Source organism: Hyperolius riggenbachi, chromosome 4, assembly GCF_040937935.1.
Source record: "Hyperolius riggenbachi isolate aHypRig1 chromosome 4, aHypRig1.pri, whole genome shotgun sequence".
Taxonomy (NCBI): Eukaryota; Metazoa; Chordata; class Amphibia; order Anura; family Hyperoliidae; genus Hyperolius; species Hyperolius riggenbachi.
In genome coordinates, this window is record NC_090649.1 from 37,466,051 (window position 1) to 37,488,552 (window position 22,502).

Here is a 22,502-nt window from a genome sequence, read left to right on the forward strand (position 1 = left end):
ACCTATCACTTTGGCTAACGTATACGTCCCCAATCAGGACCAAATACCGTTTCTAACAACCTTTCTTAGGAAACTATTTAAAATCACTAAGGGCACTCTACTGATAGGGGGAGATTTTAACCTAGCTTTCTCTGATATAAAAGACCGATATATCCCTCCTAACAAGACCACTACATCCTCCCACAATCGTAATTCTCGTAAATTCAGAACACTACTGAGACAATATAGACTATTAGACCTATGGCGGATATCCAATCCCACCTCTATAGAATATACCTTCTTCTCTCCACCACATGCATCCCACTCCAGACTAGACTACCTGTTCTCAACAGCCTCTATATTACCTTTATTGAAGGAAGCTGAAATACAACCAATCGCATGGTCGGACCATCAAGCTGTTACTGTAGAGATTGACCTATTCTCCCATAGTCATAAACCGAATTTTTGGCGGTTAAATGAAACTCTACTACAAGATAAGGAACTTTTTTCAAGACTAACAAATGATCTGCAATCCTACTTTGACATAAATAAGGGCTCTGTTTCCTCGGTAGGGACTCTCTGGGAAGCTCATAAAGCTTTTATCAGGGGACTATTCATCTCGGAAGCTACTAAACGTAAAAAAGCAGCATCATTCAAACTCTTAACTCTTCACTCAAAACTTAAACAAGCACAAAACCTCTATAAAGATGATCCCTCCCAGACGCACTACACCAATTTACACACTATAAAACAAGACATTCAAGCCCTCCAATCCACACAGTTAGAAAAAAGCCTGAGATGGACCAGACAACTCTTTTTTGAAAGAGGCAATAAACCCCACACCATTCTCGCTAGAAAATTAAATCCAAAATCATCCCAACAACTCATTTACTCCATTAAAGACCCTCAAGGAACCACACACTTCCATCCTCAAAAAGTTGCCCAAATCTTCACAGAATACTATCAGCAACTCTATAACCTCCCCCAACCACTCCACCACCCCACACATATGCTTAAAATAGACGAGTTCCTAAATCAACTACCTTTACCAAAACTAACGGAAGATAACGTCCAGCTTCTAAACTCCCCTATAACAACTAAAGAAGTCCTAGATGTAATCAAATTCTTACCTTCTTCTAAGGCCCCTGGCCCTGATGGCCTACCATACTCCTACTACAAAAAGTTTAAATTCATCTTAGCTCCCTATCTGACCCTCTTAGCTAACACACTTATGGAAGAGAAAATTGCCCCCAACTCATTTTTAAGCTCCCTAATCACCATGATCCCTAAGGAAGGGAAGGACCCACAACTCCCACAAAGCTACCGCCCAATATCACTTCTTAATGCATATCTTAAAATAATCACTAAAGTTCTAGCTAATCGCTTAAATCCAATCCTCACATCCCTAATCAATAATGATCAGGTTGGTTTTATAATGGGCCGCCAAGCAGGAGATAATACAAGGAAGGCAATTAATTTGATAGAACTAATGAATAGATCTAAAGAGCCTTCTCTGCTTCTGAGTTTAGATGCAGAGAAGGCTTTTGACAGACTATCTTGGCCATTCCTCTTCAGAGTTATGGAACATCAGGGGTTCGATGGACCCTTTCTAACTCTAATACGATTCCTCTATTCCTCTCCATCCACCTCAGTAAAATTACCCTTTGCGTCCCCAACACCCTTCCCTATCCTCAATGGTACACGGCAAGGATGTCCCCTCTCCCCTCTATTATTCGCCCTCAGTATAGAGCCACTCGCTTGTGCAATACGACAGAACCCGGATATTGTGGGCGTTAGGCAAGGAACTCGAGATTATAAAATTTCGCTTTTCGCGGATGACATCCTCCTAACCCTGACTCAGCCGCTCACAACACTTCCTGTCCTACATACTATACTACGGAACTTTGAGTCCATCTCAGGCTTTAAACTCAATCAGGACAAAACTGAGGCACTACCTATCAAGATCCCACAAAACTTACTTGACACCCTACAAAACACTTTTCATTATAACTGGAAGACACATGCTATCAAATACCTGGGTATTTACCTGACTCAAACTTATTCTACATTATATAAAGCAAACTATCCATCTCTGATCCAATCTATACTCTCAGACCTACACAAATGGACGGCATATAAAATATCATGGATTGGCAGAATATACTCCCTCAAAATGAATGTCCTGCCACGATTACTGTATTTATTTGAGACCCTCCCCATCCAAGTACCACCCTTACAGTTTAAAATATTACAACGTGCTTTCTTAAAATTTGTTTGGAATAACTCCAAACCCAGAATTAAATCCACTATTTTAATGGCACCCAGGGAACAAGGAGGTCTGGGATTACCCAACTTAAAATTATACTACCAAGCGGCACATTTAAGGCAACTTTCTGAATGGTCTGATCTCAAAACATTCACTAAATGGGGCTTTATTGAAGCAATGAGTATTTTCCCAATATCATTACCAGCTCTAATCTGGCCCCAGACCCCGCCAAAGATCCCTACTGCTCAATTACTCCCTACTATTAAATTCACTCTGCAAATATGGCGGGCAACCGCAAAAACTGCCAACCTTAGATCCCCCTTATCCCCACTTTACCCTATACTAGGAAACCCAGCCTTTATCCCAGGTATGGCAGAGGATTTTATGGGCAGATGGTTCACCCTTCAATATACTAAATTTAGCAATTGGACTGACATACGAACAGGAAAAATTGTAACTAAAGAAGCAATAGAGGAGAAAGTACGATTCACAGCTAAGCTCACTATGGAATACAATCAAATTTATCATTTTTTGAAATCCCTTTCCAAAGACAACAACCCTATACCTACTTACACTCCATTTGAACGTCTATGTGATTATAAAGGGCATCAAAAAGGCCTTATATCAGCAATTTATGTCTTGCTTCTTGATAAATCCGGTTCTGCAAAACCTAACCACTCATATATGACAAAATGGGAACAAGCTCTGAACCAAACTATAAGTCTAGAAGATTGGTCCTCTATCTGGGAAAACGCTAAACACACTTCTATGTGCACACAAGTGAAAGAAAATATCTATAAAATATTATTCAGATGGTATAGAACTCCTGAAGTATTAGCTAAAATTTATCATGATGTGTCCAACACCTGTTGGAGGGAATGTGGCCACATAGGTTCCCTGGAGCATATCTTCTGGTCTTGCCCAGCTATTCAACCTCTATGGATAGATATCCAGACTTTGATCTTAAAAGTAACAGGTATACACATTCCCATGGATCCTATATATATGCTATTAGGCAAACCTATCCCTAAAGTCAAAAAATATACCATGAGATTAATAACTCATATTCTCACGGCCGCTAGACTCTCTCTGGCCTCCAACTGGCGCAGTCTTTGTAGTCCCACAACACCCGAGATTATGGCTAAAATCAGGTGGACCAAGCTAATGGAATTTTTAACAGCTCTATTACGAGATTCAGAAACCACCTATGATAAAATATGGGATCCATGGGAAACATATTTCTTGAACTATATGCCCCCATGATTGAATTGGAAGTTTGAATGGTAACAGGGACCTGAGGAAAATATACCTTAAACATCAACTACTATACGGAAAGACAGACCCACATAAATAGACCTTCTCCTCCTAGTTCTATTTTTCTCCTTATTCTTTCTAAGTTTTATTTTTCTCTCAATATATACCTCCTTATCTTCTGCCTTACAATGTTAATAATACTTTTTAAGGCTATTTATAGCACCAAGGTACAAATAGAAACCGATACCGTTAGAAGGACGATAAAATGTCATAACCACTGATATATATGTACCTCTCCTGCTTACAGAATCCTGCATATGTGTATATATTTGCATATGTATAATGATCATTCAATGTTTTTGATCTAGCTGCTTATGCTTTGTGAATTCACTTAATAAAATTTTGTGTTAAACGAAAAAAAAAAAAAACATTAAGATCAGATACATCCGTCTAATTGTTTCCAGTACAGGAAGAGTTAAGAAACTCCAGTTGTTATCTCTATGCAAAAAAGCCATTAAGCTCTATGACTTTCAAAGTTGTGGAGAAGGTTGTCTTCTGACTTTTATTATCTCAACTGTAAGTAAACAAATTTATTTTCCTCTGCCAGAGGAGAGGTCATTAGTTCACAGACTGCTCTGAAAGAATCATTTTGAATGCTGAGTGTTGTGTAATCTGCACATATTAGAGAATGATGCAATGTTAGAAAAAACACTATATACCTGAAAATAAAAATATGAGAATATTTTCTTTGCTGCTAATCTTCTAGTAATTATTCATAGTACACAACCAATTCATTATATCATATATTTTTCTCGCTTCAGTATCTCTTTAAACCTTTCTTCCATTGGATTTTAATAAGCACTGTTTCTCATTTAAAGAAACAATCATCATTCCTTATTCAGAAACTTCAATCTCAACTTGCACTTTTGGAACAAACCTATACCAGCCTGCCAGCAGACGAGTCCCTTAGTGCCTGGAAAAAAACTCAAAGTCAACTCTCCATGATATAACACACTCTAAACAACTCCTTTATAAACAATCTTTCTATGAGCAAGGTGAGAGGACCGGTACTATCCTGGCAAAAATGGCCAAAGGAAAATCTACCTCTTGCATTATTACTAGTATCAGAGATAAGAACTCTCTGCTTCTGAAAGGTTCTCAAAACCTTAATTCCAGATTTGCAGAGTATTTTCAGGATCTTTATACTACCAAAACTGAATTCTCACAAACTGAGGCTGAGATTTTCCTCTCTGAAATTGAACTCCCTAAACTGACACCTGAACAACGTGAATTCTTAGACAGCCCCATTACTCTAGAGGATATAGAACTAGCAATTCATTCCATCCCCAATCAGAAGGGCCCCGGCCTACATGGCTTACCCATAGATCTTTTTAAACAATATAAAGAGCTGATATCCCCGAACTGCTGTTTTCTCTTAATGATGCATTTGAAAGTAATACTCTTCCTTCATCGATGCGTACTGCCCTAATTATAGTTCTCCCAAAACCTGAAAAGGACCACTCCTATTGAGACTCCTATATCCTTACTACCTACGGACGTTAAAGTCCTACCGAAGATTTTGGCCATCAGACTAAATAAAATAATTCACTCTTTGGTTAAAAATGATCAAACAGGATTTATGCCTGGAAAAAAACTGCTTTAAATATTTGCCGCTTATACTCTAACCTACAAGCCCAACACAATAACTCTGGTAAAAGATGCTTGGTCACCCTTGATGCAGCTAATGCGTTCAACACAGTGGAGTAGCCTTTTCTTTTTGCTACCTTAGCTTAGCTTATTCAGCTTTGGAGATAACTATGTGAGATGGGTAAAACTATGTGACACTAACCTGATGGCTCAAGTGTGCACAAACTCAATAATTTCCTAACCATTCCCCCTCACTAGAGGAACCCGCCAGGGCTGTCCTCACTCCCCATTACTCTATGCACTGTCTGCTGATCCCCTTGCTTGTAAGATTAGGAATAGTCCCCTTATTAATGGTCTTTGTATAGGTACAATTGAAGAGAAAATTAGTCAATATGCAGACGATACTATTTTATACTTAGCTGACCCTCACTCTTTCTTAAAAGCAGCATTTGACATCATAATAACAGAAATTGGTTTATGCTCCGGTGTCTCAATTAATTGGAGTAAGTCAGCAATTCTGGGTATAGATGACCCCACAGTTTCTCTTACCCCACTCCCCTGCCCTCTACAAATTACAACATCATTTAAATACTTGGGAGTTACCATGCAAGCAAAACCAGCCCTCTACTACCAAGATAATTAGCCCCTCTTCTAACTCTAGCACAAGAGAAACTGGTCACCTGGATCAAATTACCTCTCTCAGTAGTTGGCCGAGTAAACTTAATAAAAATGGTTTTACTCCCAAAAGTTCTTTATATTTTACACAACTCCCCCATGTATATCCCTATGCCATTCTTCAAAAAACTCACCTTGTTTCTACTTTCTATAGTATGGGGAAAAACTTGTGCTAAACTTGAACACACTATCCTTCAATGCCCTTCAGAGGCAGGTGGCTCAGCCCTTCCAATCCCACTACTATATTATATAGCCTCACAACTGGAACATATGTCCAACTGGTTTATTGATCCATCTCCTTATGCCCCTGAAATTTTGGGTTTCAAAACTACAAACAAAAACTGTAATGTTCCCTTCGGTCTTTTAAAAGGTAACCTCTGCCAACAAAATGCTAACAACACCATTTTAGTCCAGGCGACTGGAATATGGTCCAAAGCATTCAAAATTCTTCCCTCAACAGACTGGGAACACTTCACTCCATTATGGGATAACCCCCTCTTGCCAGAACTAACTAAACTACAAAACACTAAATTATGGGCGGATAAAGGAATAAACTACTTGGGTCAGATTATAAAAGGCTCTCATCTTATTCCTTTTTTTTCCCTAAAAAATTTATATTTGCTGTCAAATATACTTGAATTTATGTATCTACAATTGCCCCATGCTCTCAAAGCCTAATTCCCCATGGGATTCCTCCTGACGGGCACTTCATTAATTCTAGAAAATATTAACGATGGTCCCATTAAACACCAAGTTTGTACCTTATACTCCCAACTGTTACAACAACAATCCCAAACAGTAATTGCTTCTGCTCAAGGAGGAGTGGGAAGAGTGCCTACTTACCTCCAAGTCTATCTCGCCATGTATACGTGACAAACGGACTCAACTATATATTATACACCAGTGCCATTTGTTACCATCTCAAGTAGCTAAATATTCCCTGAATGCTTAATCCAACTGCCCTAAATGTAACACTAAAAAACCTTCATTCCTACATATGTTATGGGAATGTCCCCCCATAGCTGCATTCTGGAAACAAGTAGTTGACTTTCTACATGATCGCATTGGTTCTCCTGCCACCCTGGACATTAAACCATATGTTCTCAATATTGTTAACCCTGACATGAATACATTTGACAAAACATTTTTAATAGAAACTTTATTCACAGTCAAGCAATGCATTGCCTTTATATGGATGTCACATACATGTCCTAAGTAGGGATGTCCCTGTCTAGGAGAACTTATGGAGAAGCATGTGATCAGTTTGATCAGCTGATATAATTGTAAGGCTCTGATTTGCTGGTCATGATCATGTGTTAAACCAGGAAGTCATCACATCAACTCAGAACCTTATAAATCTATCAGCTGACTAAACTGATCACATGCTTCTCCATGAGTTCTCTTAGGCAGGGTCATCCCTAGTCCTAAGATTACAGACTGGAAACTAAGAATTAAAAACTCTCTCCCCTACAAAAAATTGGTGTATAAACACAGGAAATGCCCCAATAAATTCTCCCTTATTTGGGAAAGATGGTTGAAAAACCCATTTGTATAAATTAACCACCACCTGATGCTTGTTCATATACAACATTTAGACCTCCACACATTTCATACAGCCTTTCACCTGTTTTTAGCTTGGATTAACTTTATACAATCTAAGTAATGCCTATTCTAACATGCTGTATGATTCATGATTTAAATATAACTGTTCTAAGCATAGACAACCTCTGTTACATAGTCATGAGCGTAATGACCTAATTACGATTTTGCGAAATTTCACGTAATTACCGAAATTACGATTATGACCATAAGTACGTTAACATAATAAAGACAGATTACGTGAAATTTCGCGTAATTACATGTAGACACGAAATTTCTATTATTTTCGCGTTTAACACGAAAATTGCATCATTCGCGAAAACTGTACTTCTTTAAATATCTTGAATGACTTCTGCCAATGCCTTCAATGTCTTTTGCATTATTAGAAATTGCAAAGCCCAAAACCAACTCTCTCTGCAAGCATGACCGCTAAGTGCACTTTGACAAAGAGCACCTGTCTTAGAAGTGTCTGCAGGTAGAGCCTCCTGACACAATTAAAGGGACAGCATGTGCAGGGTTGTTTGCATTATCAGAAAAAGCAAGGCCCAAAACCAAGTGTCTCTGCAATCATGACCGCTAAGTGCACTTTGACAAAGAGCACCTGTCTTACAATTGTGTGCAGGTAAAGCCTCCTGATACATTCAAAGTGACCGCTCTTGCAGTGGCATTTGCATTATCACAAATTGCAATGCCTAAAATCAAGCGTCTCTGCAAGCATGGCCGCTAAGTGCATTTTGACAAAGAGCACCTGTCTTAGAAGTGTCTGCAGGTACAGCCTCCCTAAACATTTATAGGGACAGCACTTACAGTGGCATTTGTATTATCAGAAATTGCAAGGGCCAAAACCAACTCTCTATGCAAGCATGACCGCTAAGTGCACTTTGACAAAGAGCACCTGTCTTAGAAGTATCTGCAGGTAGAGCCTCCTGACACATTTAAAGGGACAGCACCACAGCTTTCCCTATCTCAGCAGTGCTCCCTGTGTCTTCTCTGTCAAACAGCAACCGAGCGATGTGTCCAATATGGCCACATCACTAGCATTTTTATAGGGGGTGGGGGATTGTTTAGATAGAGAGAGAAAGAGAGAGACTAAAAAACATTTTAACCACTTGATGACCTAGCCTTTACCCCCCCCCCCCCCTCCCCTTAAGGACCAGCGCTGTTTTTTATGATCTGTGCTGGGTGGGCTCTGCAGCCCCCAGCACAGATCAAGTTGCAGGCAGAGCGATCAGATCGCCCCCCTTTCCCCCCCCCCTATGGGGATGATGTGCAGGGGGGGTCTGATCGCTCCTGCCTGCAGGCATGTTGCGGGGGGGGCACCTCAAAGCCCCCCTCAGCGGCAAAATCCTCCCCCTCCCTCTCCTACCTGGCCCCCCCGGCGATCGTGGCTGCACAGGACACTATCCGTCCTGTGCAGCCAGTGACAGGCTGTCCTCTGTCACATGGCGGCGATGCCCGGCCACTGATTGGCCGGGGATCGCCGATCTGCCTTACGGCGCTGCTGTGGCAGCAGCGCCGTTCAATGTAAACAAAGGAGACAAACGTCTCCTGCGTTTACATTTAGTCTGCGAGCCGCAATCAGTGGCTCGCAGGCTATTCACGGATACCCGCTCCGTGATCTAACAGGAATAGGCCGCTCGCGCGAGCGGCCTTTCCTGATTAATTAGGGAGGCACCTGGCGACGCAGATGTGCGTCACTGGTCCTCCAGCTACCACTTTGCCGCCGCACGGTATGAGTGTGCGGTCGGCAAGTGGTTAAAGGCAATTTAAAGCCCACTTCCGGTTTTCTACCCGGATATCCAAATCCGGGTGGATATCTGGGATACTGGGTTCAGATATCTGATTCGGATTCCAAAATTTCAAACTCTGATAACTGATTCGGATCGCATATCTTGGTATCCGGATCCAAATTCAATCCAGATAGTGAAAAGGGGTATCCGAGCAGCACTAATGGCTATTCAGTAAGTATGAACGATGGAGCACAGTGCAGCACAGCACACCTGCACAGACTGATGGGAATCCCAGTGACATACTTTTGTTTGACTCATTTGAGTCTTTCCACTTAAGCACACGTCTGTCCCCATTGGGTGCTTGTCTACCTGGTATATACTTTCTCTCCAGGAGGTGAAAGGAGGGAAGGCCTATGCACATTACCCTGTCGGCACAGTCTGCAGTGCAGTGATCTCATCGCAGGCTGGCGTGCCATGGGATCACCGCAGTGTGAAAGTGTGAAAGCACCCTGAATAAACATTTAATGTGAAGAAGAAAAGAGAACTTAACGATTTCAGCCCGCGGGGATTTTTCACCTTATGCATCAGGGCAATTTTCACCTCCCATTAATTCACTAGTAACTTTATCACTTCTTATCACAATTTATTGATCTATATCTTGTTTTTTCGCCACTAAATGGGCTTTCTGTGGGTGGTACATTTTGCTGAGAGCCACTTTACCGTAAATGCATTTTAACAGGATTAATAAGAAAAAAATGGGAAAAAATCATTATTTCTCAGTTTCCGGCCATTATATCTTTAAAATAATCCATGCTACCATAATTAAAACCTATGTATTTTATTTGCCCGTATGTCTTGGTTATTACACCATTTAAATTTTGTCCCTCTCACAATGTATGGCTCCAATATTTTATTTGGAAATAAAGGTGCATTGTTTCCGTTTTGCGTCCATCACTATTTACAAGCTTATAATTTAAAAAATGTTTGTAGTATACCCCCTTCAAATGCATATTTAAAAAGTTCAGACCCTTAAGTAACTATTTATGTCTTTTTTTTTTTTACTGTAATTTTTTTTTTTTGTTTTCATTAAAAATTTTATTTGGGGAATATTTTGGTGTGGGACATAAACAGTTATTTTTTAATGTTGTTAGATGTGTACATTTTAATGTAGAAAATGTGTTGATGTAGTTTTACTATTTAGCCACAAGATGGCCACCTTCATTTTTGGTTTCCCTCCTTGTACTTCTCACTATGCAGAAGTACAAGGGGGATGCGGAAATTTTGCTGGGCAGAAGAGCCGAAACCTCACGGGTGAGCGCTTCGGTTTTTCTGCGGGGGACAGGGATCGGTGATCAGGAACCATGTTCCCTTTCACTGATCCCAGGGCTACCGGGGGACACAGCGGGGACACGGGGGCGCGCCCGCGATCGCGGGAGAGCGCAGCTGAGCAGCCGCCCGGACGTGAGCTTCACGTCTGGGTGGCTGAAATGGTTAACAACCGCTACATGTAAAGTGTGACAATACCGGTTTTCTTTCTAAATATGATAGCTGAAATGTAGAGGTGGTGAGATGGGCACAGAGGTTTTACTTACCCCCAGGCTTCAGACGTGACATTTCCTCACTGAGGTTGTTAACTGGAGAAGAAAACAGAAGTAGAATTTTCTTAGAAAATAACATTTATCTGTAGAAGTTGTCAGGAAAGTGTTTACACTTCCAATTATGCAGAGTTGTAAAACCTCCCCAGTCCAGAGGGGCAATAAACCCCCTACTTCCACCTGCTTGCCAGATCTACATACCTAAATCCCATGTTCAGAGAACTGAGATAAGAAAGTCAGAAGACAGGCCTATCATAAAACATTCTAGATATATATTATGCTGTGCCACCTGTGACAATTACTACCATAAAATTGCACAAACCCAATACCCACAATCAGTTACATAAATGTCCTGTTAGTGCGCTGTGTTCCATACACTTGAATATATCCTTATATGTAAAAACAATCCACTGCGCGCTCCCAGGAATTCAACCTGCAAAGACAGCTTCACATAGCGTAATACTGCTTCACTCAAATGTCTTTCATGCTTCACCGAACTTCCGTGTATGTGCAAAACAGTGCGATACTGTGTTCCCACCACCTCATAAACTGGAAGGCTCGCCTGATACAAACCACCTCTTTCTTAGGCGGGGGTCTCACTCAAACTGTATGTTTCACTCCGCACATCAGTAAACCAATCTCATTATCAAGTTGTAAAATATGGCCTTTTTAAAAAACATATTAAAACTTCATTGTGCAGTATATCAAATCCACAATAAAATTACAACTGCGCTTCTGGCGCACTCCAGCAACTTACAAGATCAAGATGAACAGATAGTGTATCACAGCGGTAAGTCTTCTAGGCTTGGCGTATTTGTTTCTGTATACCATTCACAGCATCCCGCGTTCTCGGCTATCCACACCCGCCTGGTCCTTCCACGTTCCACCACTCTTGCGTCAGGCATACTGGCTCTGCCCTATGCGTTTCGTCATCAAGACTCACCAGGGGCTAGTGTTGCCAGTACACCAGCTGCAATTGTACTCTCCCACACATGACGTAACATCCCTCCTGACCCTAACTCCGCCCTCAGCCTCACCGCTGTCACATACCATTTACAATGCCAGTTTATTCCTAAATAACTGCAGCTCTGCATAAAAACTGCACAGTATGATTCATCTTAATGCAACCCAATAATGCTTAGCATAATTATTAATACATTCAATATGGATTACTATCTCCCATAACATTACGCTATATACTACCCTATTAACACTACCATATATACTGCCCTCTTGTGCACATTTACCATTAAGACATCCATTGTGTCATTATCCATATACTCTAACTATAACCGTGTACATCTCCAACATATATACACTGTTAACCTTCTGAGTGAGGCACCCAATCATTTTTTTCACTACTTATATGCAGTATCATAACCATTGACCCCTCCCCTCACAAATTGATACCCCTCAATCATTAATTATAAAACAATTTAGCTCAGATTAAATATTAAGCCCTGTGGGTGCAAATGTCATTAATTTGTGAATCCATCTACCCTCAGCTTGTGAAACATCTCTCTGCTTACTTGATCCCCGCCATTTCTGTATCCACTTCTCAATCCCCATGAACTTTAACAGACTTGGATCACAGCCATCACATTTTTTAAATTGTCTGGACACACTATGGGATTCCAGGGCCTTAGAAATGTTATAAACATGTTCATTCATTGTTTTGTGAAGCACCCTAGTGGTGCGGCCCACATACTCCAGGCCACATGGGCACCAGAGGATGTACACCACACCATTAGACAAACATGTTATATGCTGCTGTACTCTATGTGTGTAGCCCAAATTCTGGGCCACACAATGATCCCCTTTTACGCCACAAGCTTCACAACACCCCTTGCACTTTCTGCAGGAAGAAAACACTTTTTGACCCAACAAATCAGTTTTCATTCTATATGGGGGGTCTATAAAACTGGTGACCATCCTGGATTTTAAATTGGGTGCCTTCCTATACACAAATGATGGTTTATCTGGTAAATACTTACCCAACACTCCATCCATTCTAATGATGTTCCAATGTTCAATAATCACTTTTTCAATCTGTTTATATTGACTACTGAACCCAAATTATAATGCATATTCTATCCATCCCTCTATCCATCTTCCCCACCATTCTAGTGGTGTCTTCCACTTCCATCCTACTGTAACCCTTCTCGACAAATCGTTCAATTAATATCTTACTTTGTATCTCATAATCCTGCTGGAATGTACAATTTCTTCTAATTCATACCAGTTGACCTTAGGGATATTTTTTTACCATCTATTATGAAGGCAACTAGACAGTGGAATGTACCCATTTCTGTCGGTGGGCTTGCATTAGGTTTTTGTTACAATTCTGTTGTTTCCTTTCCACAGCTCCAAATCCAAAAATTATATATTCTCCTGTCTAACTGTAAAGGTAAGTTCAATTTCTTCCCAGAGCTGGTTCATTTCTATACAGAACTTCCAGCTCATTGTTTGGGCCCCTCCAGATGAACATCAGATCATCTACCGTATAAATCTGGTCCATAGTATCACCTTATTCCCTCTATCTTTGCTCAACATGAATTTCTCCCATCTCCCCATGTATAAATTAGCAATGCTGAGGGCATATTTAGCCCCAATAGCGCAGCCTTGTTTTTGTAGGAAGAAATCCACATTATACCAGAAATACTGTAATTATGTTTTAATGAAAATTTTAATAACTCCGTAATGAATGTAATTTGTCTTCTATCCAAATCTGAACCTCTAACTAACGCTTTCTCCACTATTTGCATACCTTTTCTGTGCAGAATTACAGGATATGAAGACGACACATCGGCCATTACCAGCCAATCGTCTTGATTAACCACCACATTTTCCAAAATTGGTAAAACGTGCTTCATATCTTTCAATAGTGCTGGAAGCTTTCTCACCTGCAAAAAGAAATCTATGTACTTACCTACACGTTACGTCAATAATTCAACCCCACTAATTATGGGTCACCCTGGGGGATTTTCTATATCCTTGTGGATCTTCGGTTTAAAATATATAACTGGGGTTCTCGGTACAGTGGGAGAAGGTATTTGAACTCCTGTGTGTTAATGATACCATCCTTTTCTCCATTGAGCGATATATTTTTCAAGGTACTCTTATATGCACCAATTGACTTGTTTTTCAAATGTGTTTGTTTATACACCATGGGCTTGATTCACAAAGCGGTGCTAACCTACTTAGCACGTGTAAAGTCTTTAGACGCGCTAACCAGGGTGCTAAGTAGGTTAGCACCAGATTTCTCAACCAGATCGCGTGCTAACTTTGCGCGCGTAAAGTTTTATGTGCGCAAAGTTTTACGCACGCTAAGTCCCATAGGCTTTAATGGGCACTTCGCGCGGTGCGCTCTGTGCAGTACGCGCGTAAAGTTTTATGCGCGAAAACCTTGTTTAAACGTGCTAAGGGGGTTTTCACAGGCGTGCTAACAGTTAGCACCGCTTTGTGAATCAAGCCCCATTTGTGCTGTTCCCACATTCCAAACACATACAATCCAATCTGGACTCGACCCTTCTGTGATGAATTTCAGCTTTTTTATTTGCTTTTCTACAGCGGTTATACAGCAACAAAAAAGCGCAACTTTCGGGCTGTCTGCCCAGTTTCAAGTGCTCACTAGTCTGAACACCAAAACCTACTCATATAGAACAATCTATACACACCCACACCAACTAATTGGGGGCGGGCACCTATATCTTGCAATGTGTTAACCCTATCTGTACTCAGGACAAGCTACTATCATTATAGCAAGCACTTGAAACTAAAATCTTTGTTCAGGCCGTTGGGGGATAATGTGCCCAACCTGTCAATCCACCATCCACCATGCCTCACGTCTGAGCAAGGCATTGCGAAATTCCATGCCTTCATGGTGCTGAACCACCTCCAGCACCTGCCACTGTAATTGACTCACAGAGTGACCACACTCTATGAAATGCCTTGCAAGGGGATATTCCCTCTTTTTACCCTCTTTCTCTTCTCTCTTTTTCAAGGAATCGGGATTACGTATATTGCTTTTGTGCTCATTGAGCCTAGTTTTGATGTCCCTCGAGGTCTGGCTTACATAGGTCAGACCACAAGGGCACTTGATGCAACAAAACGACTCCCTTAGAATCACACGTCGCAATATGTCTTATCGGTATTGGTCTCACCGATCTAGAGCTCTGTACATTGGGCCCTTTTATAATCCCGTTACCATGCTGGCAGCTCAAGCAAGGGAAAGTCCCCTTCCTCTGAGTGCCCAAAAATTTTTGACGGGGGATCTTCGTTTTCTGATATCCGCTCTAACCAAATAATCCTTAATGGACTTACCCTAGTGATATACAAATCTTGGTGGTGCATGGCAGATCTGGGCAAGCTGGGGGTCCACCTCCACCAACAGCCAAAACTGCAAAACAGTGTCCCATAATATTGTGGACTCTCTGCAAAAAGTAGTGATACAATTTACATTGGTGTCACTCTCATCTTCATGTACACCATAAGTTCTTAGTGCCTCTCTATTCATTTCACCAACCTCCACTGCTAATTCCTCACACCTCCTTTGACTATACCCTTGCTTGATGAAATCTCGAATGAGGAGTTTCGCCTGCTTCCAATAAAGCGTATCGTTAGATGTAATGCATCTCAATCGAATATACTGACTTTTGGGCAGCCCATTAATGAGTGGTTTTGGATGGCAACTGCTTGCCAATAAGAAACCATTTTTGTCCGTATCCTTGCAGTACCTACATTCCCAAAAGGGCCTGGCTTGTTCAAAAATTATTTTTTCATATTTAGTCTTCGTACATATTTATTTACATCAAGATAAGTCTCAAATTTGTTTAAACCTTTTGGGAAGGAGGGGGGGCAAAATTAAGGCCCCTATCAAGCAGATTTAATTGATCCTTGGTCAAATCTACCCCGCTAATGTCAAATATCCCTTTCACTCTTTTTTCTTTTTTTTCTCAATATTCTCCTCTGTTTCCTCTCCTATTCTTCTTCTTTTTATTCTGCTATTCTTCTTTTTATTCTACCTCCCCGGGTAAACTGCATCCCACCCATCCCTCCTCTGTAGCTCTTAAAAACAATCATCTGATAAATTAAAGGGTTCATATCTACTATATAGGAGTATCTGTCCATTTCCTCTCACTGGCCCCGGTGTATAAGCAGGTACTTGACCATTACCACCACCATATGCTCCTCCCCTTGGTGGATGTCTGTTTGGTTTTAGGGGTCTAAATTCCCTTTGTGCTCTGTGTGAATTATACCAATCTGAATGGGGTGCTGGTTGCCTAGATCTAGCTCCTCCCCATCCGTTTTGTGCCCCCCCCTCCCCGCAAGTCATGTATCCGCCCCTCGCTCAGCTTACATACAAACAGAAGAGATGCCGAAACGGCAGCACTGGTGACTCACCATGGCAACCCAAACAAACTCCGCCTCAGGAAACCTACCAAGGACTGGGGAAGTTCGCATAGCCAGCGAAAACCCACCTTAAAGGGCCACACAGAAAACTGGTGGCTACGTAAATACTGATAGCAAAGCTTAACCACTTACCGACCGCCGCGTGTACAAATGGCGGCCGGGAAGTGGATCCCGCAAGGACCGCCGCATGTACAATTGGCGGCGGTCCTTGTACGGGCATGGGCGGAGCGATTGCGTCATTCGTGACGCGATCCTCCGCCGGGGACTGGCTCCGCCCACCTCGCGCTGTAACCCGACGGCCGTTCGGAAGTGCCAGCGGGTTACTAGCACCCGGATCGCCGCATACAAAGTGTATAATACACTTTGTAATGTATACAAAGTGTATTATACAGGCTGCCTCCTGCCCTGGTGGTCCCAGTGTCCGAGGGACCACCAGGGCAGGCTGCAGCCACCCTAGTCTACACCCAAGCACATTGATTCCCCCCCCCCTGCCCCCTGATCGCCCACAGCACCCCTAAGACCCCCCCCCCCCTGCCCACCCCCCAGACCACTGTTTGCACCCAATCACCCCCCTAATCACCCATCAATCACTCCCTGTCACTATCTGTAAACGTTATTTTTTTTATGCCCTAAACTGCCCCCTGCTCCCTCCTGATCACCCCCCACCCCTCAGATTCTCCCCAGACCCCCCAGACCCCCCCCCCCTGTGTACTGTATGCATCTATCCCCCTGATCACCAGTCAATCACCCATCAATCACCCATCAATCACCCCCTGTCACTGCCACCCATCAATCAGCCCCTAACCTGCCCCTTGCAGGCAATCTGATCACCCACCCACACCAATAGATCGCCAGCAGATCCGACACCAGATCACATCCCAAGTGCAGTGTTTACATCTGTTCTCTCCTCTAAACACCCACTAATTACTCATCAATCACCCGTCAATCACCCCCTATCACCACCTGTCACTGTTACCCATCAGATCAGACCCTAATCTGCCCCTTGCGGGCACCCAATCACCCGCCTACACGCTCAGATTGCCCTCAGACCCCCCCCCCCCCCTTATCAATTCGCCAGTGCAATATTTACATCTGTTCTTCCCTGTAATAACCCACTGATCACCTGTCAATCACCCATCAATCACCCCCTGTCACTGCCACCCATCAATCACCCCCTGTCACTGCCACCCAACAATCAGCCCCTAACCTGCCCCTTGCGGGCAATCTGATCACCCACCCACACCAATAGATCGCCCGCAGATCCGACATCAGATCACCTCCCAAGTGCATTGTTTACATCTGTTCTCTACCCTAAACACCCACTAATTACCCATCAATCACCCCCTGTCACTGCTACCCATCAGATTAGACCCCTATCTGCCCCTAGGGCACTCAATCACCCGCCCACACCGTCAGAACGCCCTCAGACCCCAGCCCTGATCACCTCGCCAGTGCATTGCTTGCATCTATTCCCCCCTCTAATCACACCTTGAGACACCCATCAATCACCTCCTGTCACCCCCTAGCACACCTACCCATCAGATCAGGCCCTAATTTGCCCCGTGTGGGCTCCTGATCACTCAGCCAAACCCTCAGATCCCCCTCAGACCCCCTTCCGATCACCTCCCCAGTGCATTGATTGCATCTATTTTCCCCTCTAACCACCCCCTGAGACACGCATCAATCACCTCCTGTCACCCCCCTAGCACTCCTATCCATCAGATCAGGCCCAATACAACCTGTCATCTAAAAGGCCATACTGCTTATGACCGGTTCCACAAAATTCGCCCCCTCATAGACCACCTGTCATCAAAATTTGCAGATGCTTATACCCCTGAACAGTCATTTTGAGACATTTGGTTTCCAGACTACTCACGGTTTTGGGCCCGTAAAATGCCAGGGCGGTATAGGAACCCCACAAGTGACCCCATTTTAGAAAAAAGACACCCCAAGGTATTCTGTTAGGTGTATGACGAGTTCATAGAAGATTTTATTTTTTGTCAAAAGTTAGCGGAAATTGATTTTTATTGTTTTTTTTCACAAAAAGTCATTTTTCACTATCTTGTGACAAAAAATAAAATCATCTATGAACTCGCTAGATGGAGAGAAATTGGCTCATAAAGTGGCAAAACTATTTTACCCAATACTACCTCACTCACATGTCTTTCATGCTTCACCAAACTTCTGTCCAATACTGTGTTCCCACTACCTCATAAACTGGGAGGCTCACCAGATACAAACCACCTCTTTCTTAGATGGTGGTCTCGCTCAAACTGTATGTTTCACTCCGCACATCAGTGATCCACACCCATCATCAGGTTGTAAAATATGGCTTTTTTGTAATAAAACATATTAAAACTTCATTGCGCAGTATATCAAATCCACTGCATAAGAGGAAACAATGTTTGGATCCAGAAAACAGTAATAAGTGTGTGCAAAGGCCTAGAGAAAAATACTATAAATCATGTCCTTTAATTCACCCTTACTATATTTAATTCCGTATTGTGATGTCATTTGAGAAATATTTTAAAGTAGCATGGCTGCGGCAAACTGCAGCTCTCAGTGAATAACACACAAAGGTTGATACACCTTTGAAGAGGTTAATGATTCTTGTAGCTGGTCCACGGCCTGAGATAAAAATCCCTTAGACAGGGAATCTGGTTAACCAGGCATGATTGGTATCCAAGATTTCAGAAAATTATGACAGAGCCTAAACAGTTGTTCATTATATAATCTGCTACATATCCCTAGAGTTATGGCATAACAGAAATTAAATGCCAAAACTCTCTTCCTGAGGCAAGGTCAGGTTGCTAGAGGTGGAATCATCTCGCAATACATTCCCCACCCGTAGCAAATAGAGGATTTGATGCCTAGACACAAAGGCTGTCAAGGGTCCTTCAATGCCAATTCATAACATCAAAGATTTGCTAGCCTTAATGCACCTGAGCTTTTAACTTTGATTATAAATAAAGGACTTTCTACCAACATTCTTGGACTTATAACCAAAGGACACTTTAAATTCAATTGCAAAAATGGATGCAAAATTTTGTAATTTTAATTAACAGGTTAAGCTCTTCACTAGCCTAGAACAAGATTCCCATTGTGACACACAAAGTTTCATTAAACATAGGCATCCAAGAACAGGGCTATAAGATCATGACCTTCTGACACAGGACCTCTGCACAGTTACTAGAAAGCTCATATGACCATAGATGATACGGTCTGGATATGTGGCCTACATGGAGAGATCTTCTTCATATATTTTGCCTACTGCACTGATTATTATTATTATTATTATTATTATTATTATTATTATTATTATTTTATTGATTTATATAATGCCAGCATCTTCCGTGGTGCTGTACAATAGCAAAAAGGGTAACAATACATGGTAAACAATACAACAGTTGATACAAGACAAGACGGTATAACAGCTAAAGCAGTGAACAAATTAACTACATATTTTACTCAGAGGTGGGAGCCGAGGTATGTACACCCATTACACAGCATTGTGATACAAAAGGGAAAGAGAGTCCTGGCCAAAAGGCCTTACAGTCTAAACATTTCAGGTATAGGACAGTAGGTAAAGGGAAGCTGTGTGTTGAGTGGTAGAGATGGTGGTTAGTAGGCAGGATCCTAAGTAGGGGAGTATGCTTGCCTGAAGAGGTGAGTTTTTTCAGTTTGTGACTAACATAGTAAGTGTGGATGAGTGGCGGATATGTTGAGGGAGAGTGTTCCAGAGGAGGGGAGAGGATCGAGAAAAGTCTTGTAAGTGGGTGTGGGAAGAGGTGATCAGGGAAGAAGACAGAAAGATATCAATAGCAGAGCGGAGATTGCGTGTAGGATGGTATCTGGAAATAAATTGATTAAGATAGGAAGGAGCTAGGTTGTGGAAAGCTTTGTAGGCAAGATTTTAGATTTTAAATTGTATCCTATATGTAATTGGCAGCCAGTGAAGGGACTGACAGAGGGGGGATTGGGCTGGAGAAGCAGGAGGAGAGGTGGATAAGTCATGCAGCAGAGCTCATGATGGACTGTAATGGGGCTAAACGGTTGGCAGGGAGGCCACAGGGCAGAGAGTTGCAATAGTCTAATCGTGAAATAGTCAGGGCATGCACCAGAAGTTTTGTAGTGTCTGTATAAGAAAAGGGCAGATGTGGGAGTTATTTTTAGGTAAGGGTGTCAAAAGGAGGATAGTTTGACAATGTGTGGTTTGAAAGAGAGACTGGAGTCCAATATTACACCTAGGCAGCAAGCCTGGGGGACAGGTGTTATGGAAGTGCCATCAACAGAAATACTGATGGCAGACAGGGGCATTGAATTGTGAGGTGGGAAGATTACCATTTCAGTTTTATCCATATTGAATTTTAGAAAGTGGAATGACATGAAGGAGGCAATTGCGTTGAGGCATTCAGCTGTTAAGGTGTCCAGGTTAGGTGCTGAAATGTAGATCTGGGTATCATCAGAATTTAGGTGATAGTGGAAGCCAAAGGAACTGATGAACTGACAAAGACCATATGTGTATATAGAGAAAAGGAGAGGTCCGAGGACTGAGCCTTGGGGGACACCAACAGTGAGGGGACGTGGAGAGGAGGTGGTGGCAGAATGGGCGACTCTGAAGGTCCTATCTGAGAGGTAAAAAGTAAGCCAGGAGAGAGCAAGACCCTGAATGCCCATGGGTGAGAGGATTTGGAGAAGTAGAGGGTGGTCCACTGTGTCGAAAGCTGAAGAGAGGTCTAGGAGAATAAGTATGGAGTAGAGGCCTTTAGATTTAGCAGTTGCCAGGTCATTGGTTACTTTAAGTAGAGCCTGTTAAGGAAGTTACCTTAACGGCGGAGAGCAGCGCGACCACTGGTCCCACGTCTGACGTCATGGCGGATCTCGCCGCATCGGCTCCAGTGTCCTCGCGTGCGCATCAGTTGAGGTCGGCACGCACGCGCAGAGTGACAGGACCTTTATGGGCTAAGGAGAAGAGTCAGCTGACCGGCTGGTCAGCTGACATCTGGCTGCCGTTCTAAGCAGCTAATTGGTGGAACATTCTGGGTGGGTTTTTAGAATTGCCTGTCTGTATTCAAGCTGGGAATTGTCAGTGGCTTGTTGTCTGTTGTTGCGAATACTTCACTGTGCTAGCACTCCACTCAGACCTTAGTCAGATCCGTGTGTGCTAAGATCCGGCAGGATCCCGGGGACTTCACACTTAGACTAGGAATTAGTATTATTATTATTGTAATTGATTATTATTTTGGCTCTTTGCCTGTTCCTGACTATCCGTTCGCTTTACGATTCTGTACCTTTGCCAATCTGATCTGTTGCCGACTTTCTGCCTGATTCTTACTACGACTCTGCCTTACGATTCTGTACCTCTGCCAATCTGATCTGTTGCCGACTTTCTGCCTGTTTAACTACTACGCCTTTGCCTAACGATTTTGTACCTCTGCCAATCTGATCTGTTGCCGACTCTGCCTGTACAACCACTCTCAGCCTAGTGATAGTCCCTATCTTTAGGACTATCACTTTCTGGTGTTCCTGAAAACTACTGTGCACCCAATTACGTGTGATCACACTCTGAATAAATTACTGACTTTTGCGCTGCTAGTGTTAGTATTGATTAGTTTATGCTATAATGATCATTACATAACAACAGACTACAATTATGGAGGCTTTATGCCAGCAGGTTCAGGCCTTAACTACAGCAGTAAACCAGTTAACCACCACTCTTAACTCCCAACAGGCACAATTAAATCTGCTGTCTGATGCTGTGCGTACTTTGCAGAGGCCTACCTCCTTGACGCCTCCCACATGTCCTTGAGCCCAAAATGGCTCTTCCGGGGGAAATTTTCAGGAGATAGATCAGACTTTAGGAACACATGTATGTCCTATTTTGAAATGAGACCCATTGCATCTGGTACAGAGATACAGCGAGTGACCCTAATTAAGACATTGTTACATGGTGACTCGCAGACTTGGACCTATAGTCTTCCTGACGAACATGAAGCCTTATCATCCGTGCAGGAATTCTTTAAAGCCATGGCAGTCATTTATGATGACCCTGACATTGCGGCCACTGCAGAGAGAAAATAAAAAAATCTCCACCAAGGTCATGGGTTGGCAGAAAATTACGCTTCTGAGTTCAGAAAGTGGGCAGTAGCTTCCCGGTGGGAACATTTTGCACTTCTGGATTGTTTTCTCTCAGGATTATCCGAGTCAGTGGCTGATGTCATGATCAGCCATCCTGAGCCGAAAACTCTTGATGAAGCCATTAGTTTGGCTATCAAGATCGACCGAAGAATTCAGTACCATAAGCAAAGCAGATCTCGGGCCTCTCATAAGGCTGTTTCCTTCAGT

At 42.5% G+C, this 22,502-nt stretch overlaps 1 protein-coding gene across 5 annotated transcripts in view; it reads right to left on the reverse strand.

The window, feature by feature from the left end:
• Nucleotides 1-22,502, reverse strand: part of LOC137571170 (fucolectin-4-like) — a 200,510-nt gene that overhangs the window by 51,809 nt on the left and 126,199 nt on the right. For all 5 annotated transcript variants that reach the window (XM_068279974.1, XM_068279973.1, XM_068279971.1 and 2 more), the window contains one exon: nt 10,743-10,784. In XM_068279974.1, coding sequence (XP_068136075.1) covers nt 10,743-10,784 — 42 coding nt within the window. The remainder of the gene's footprint in view (nt 1-10,742; nt 10,785-22,502) is intronic.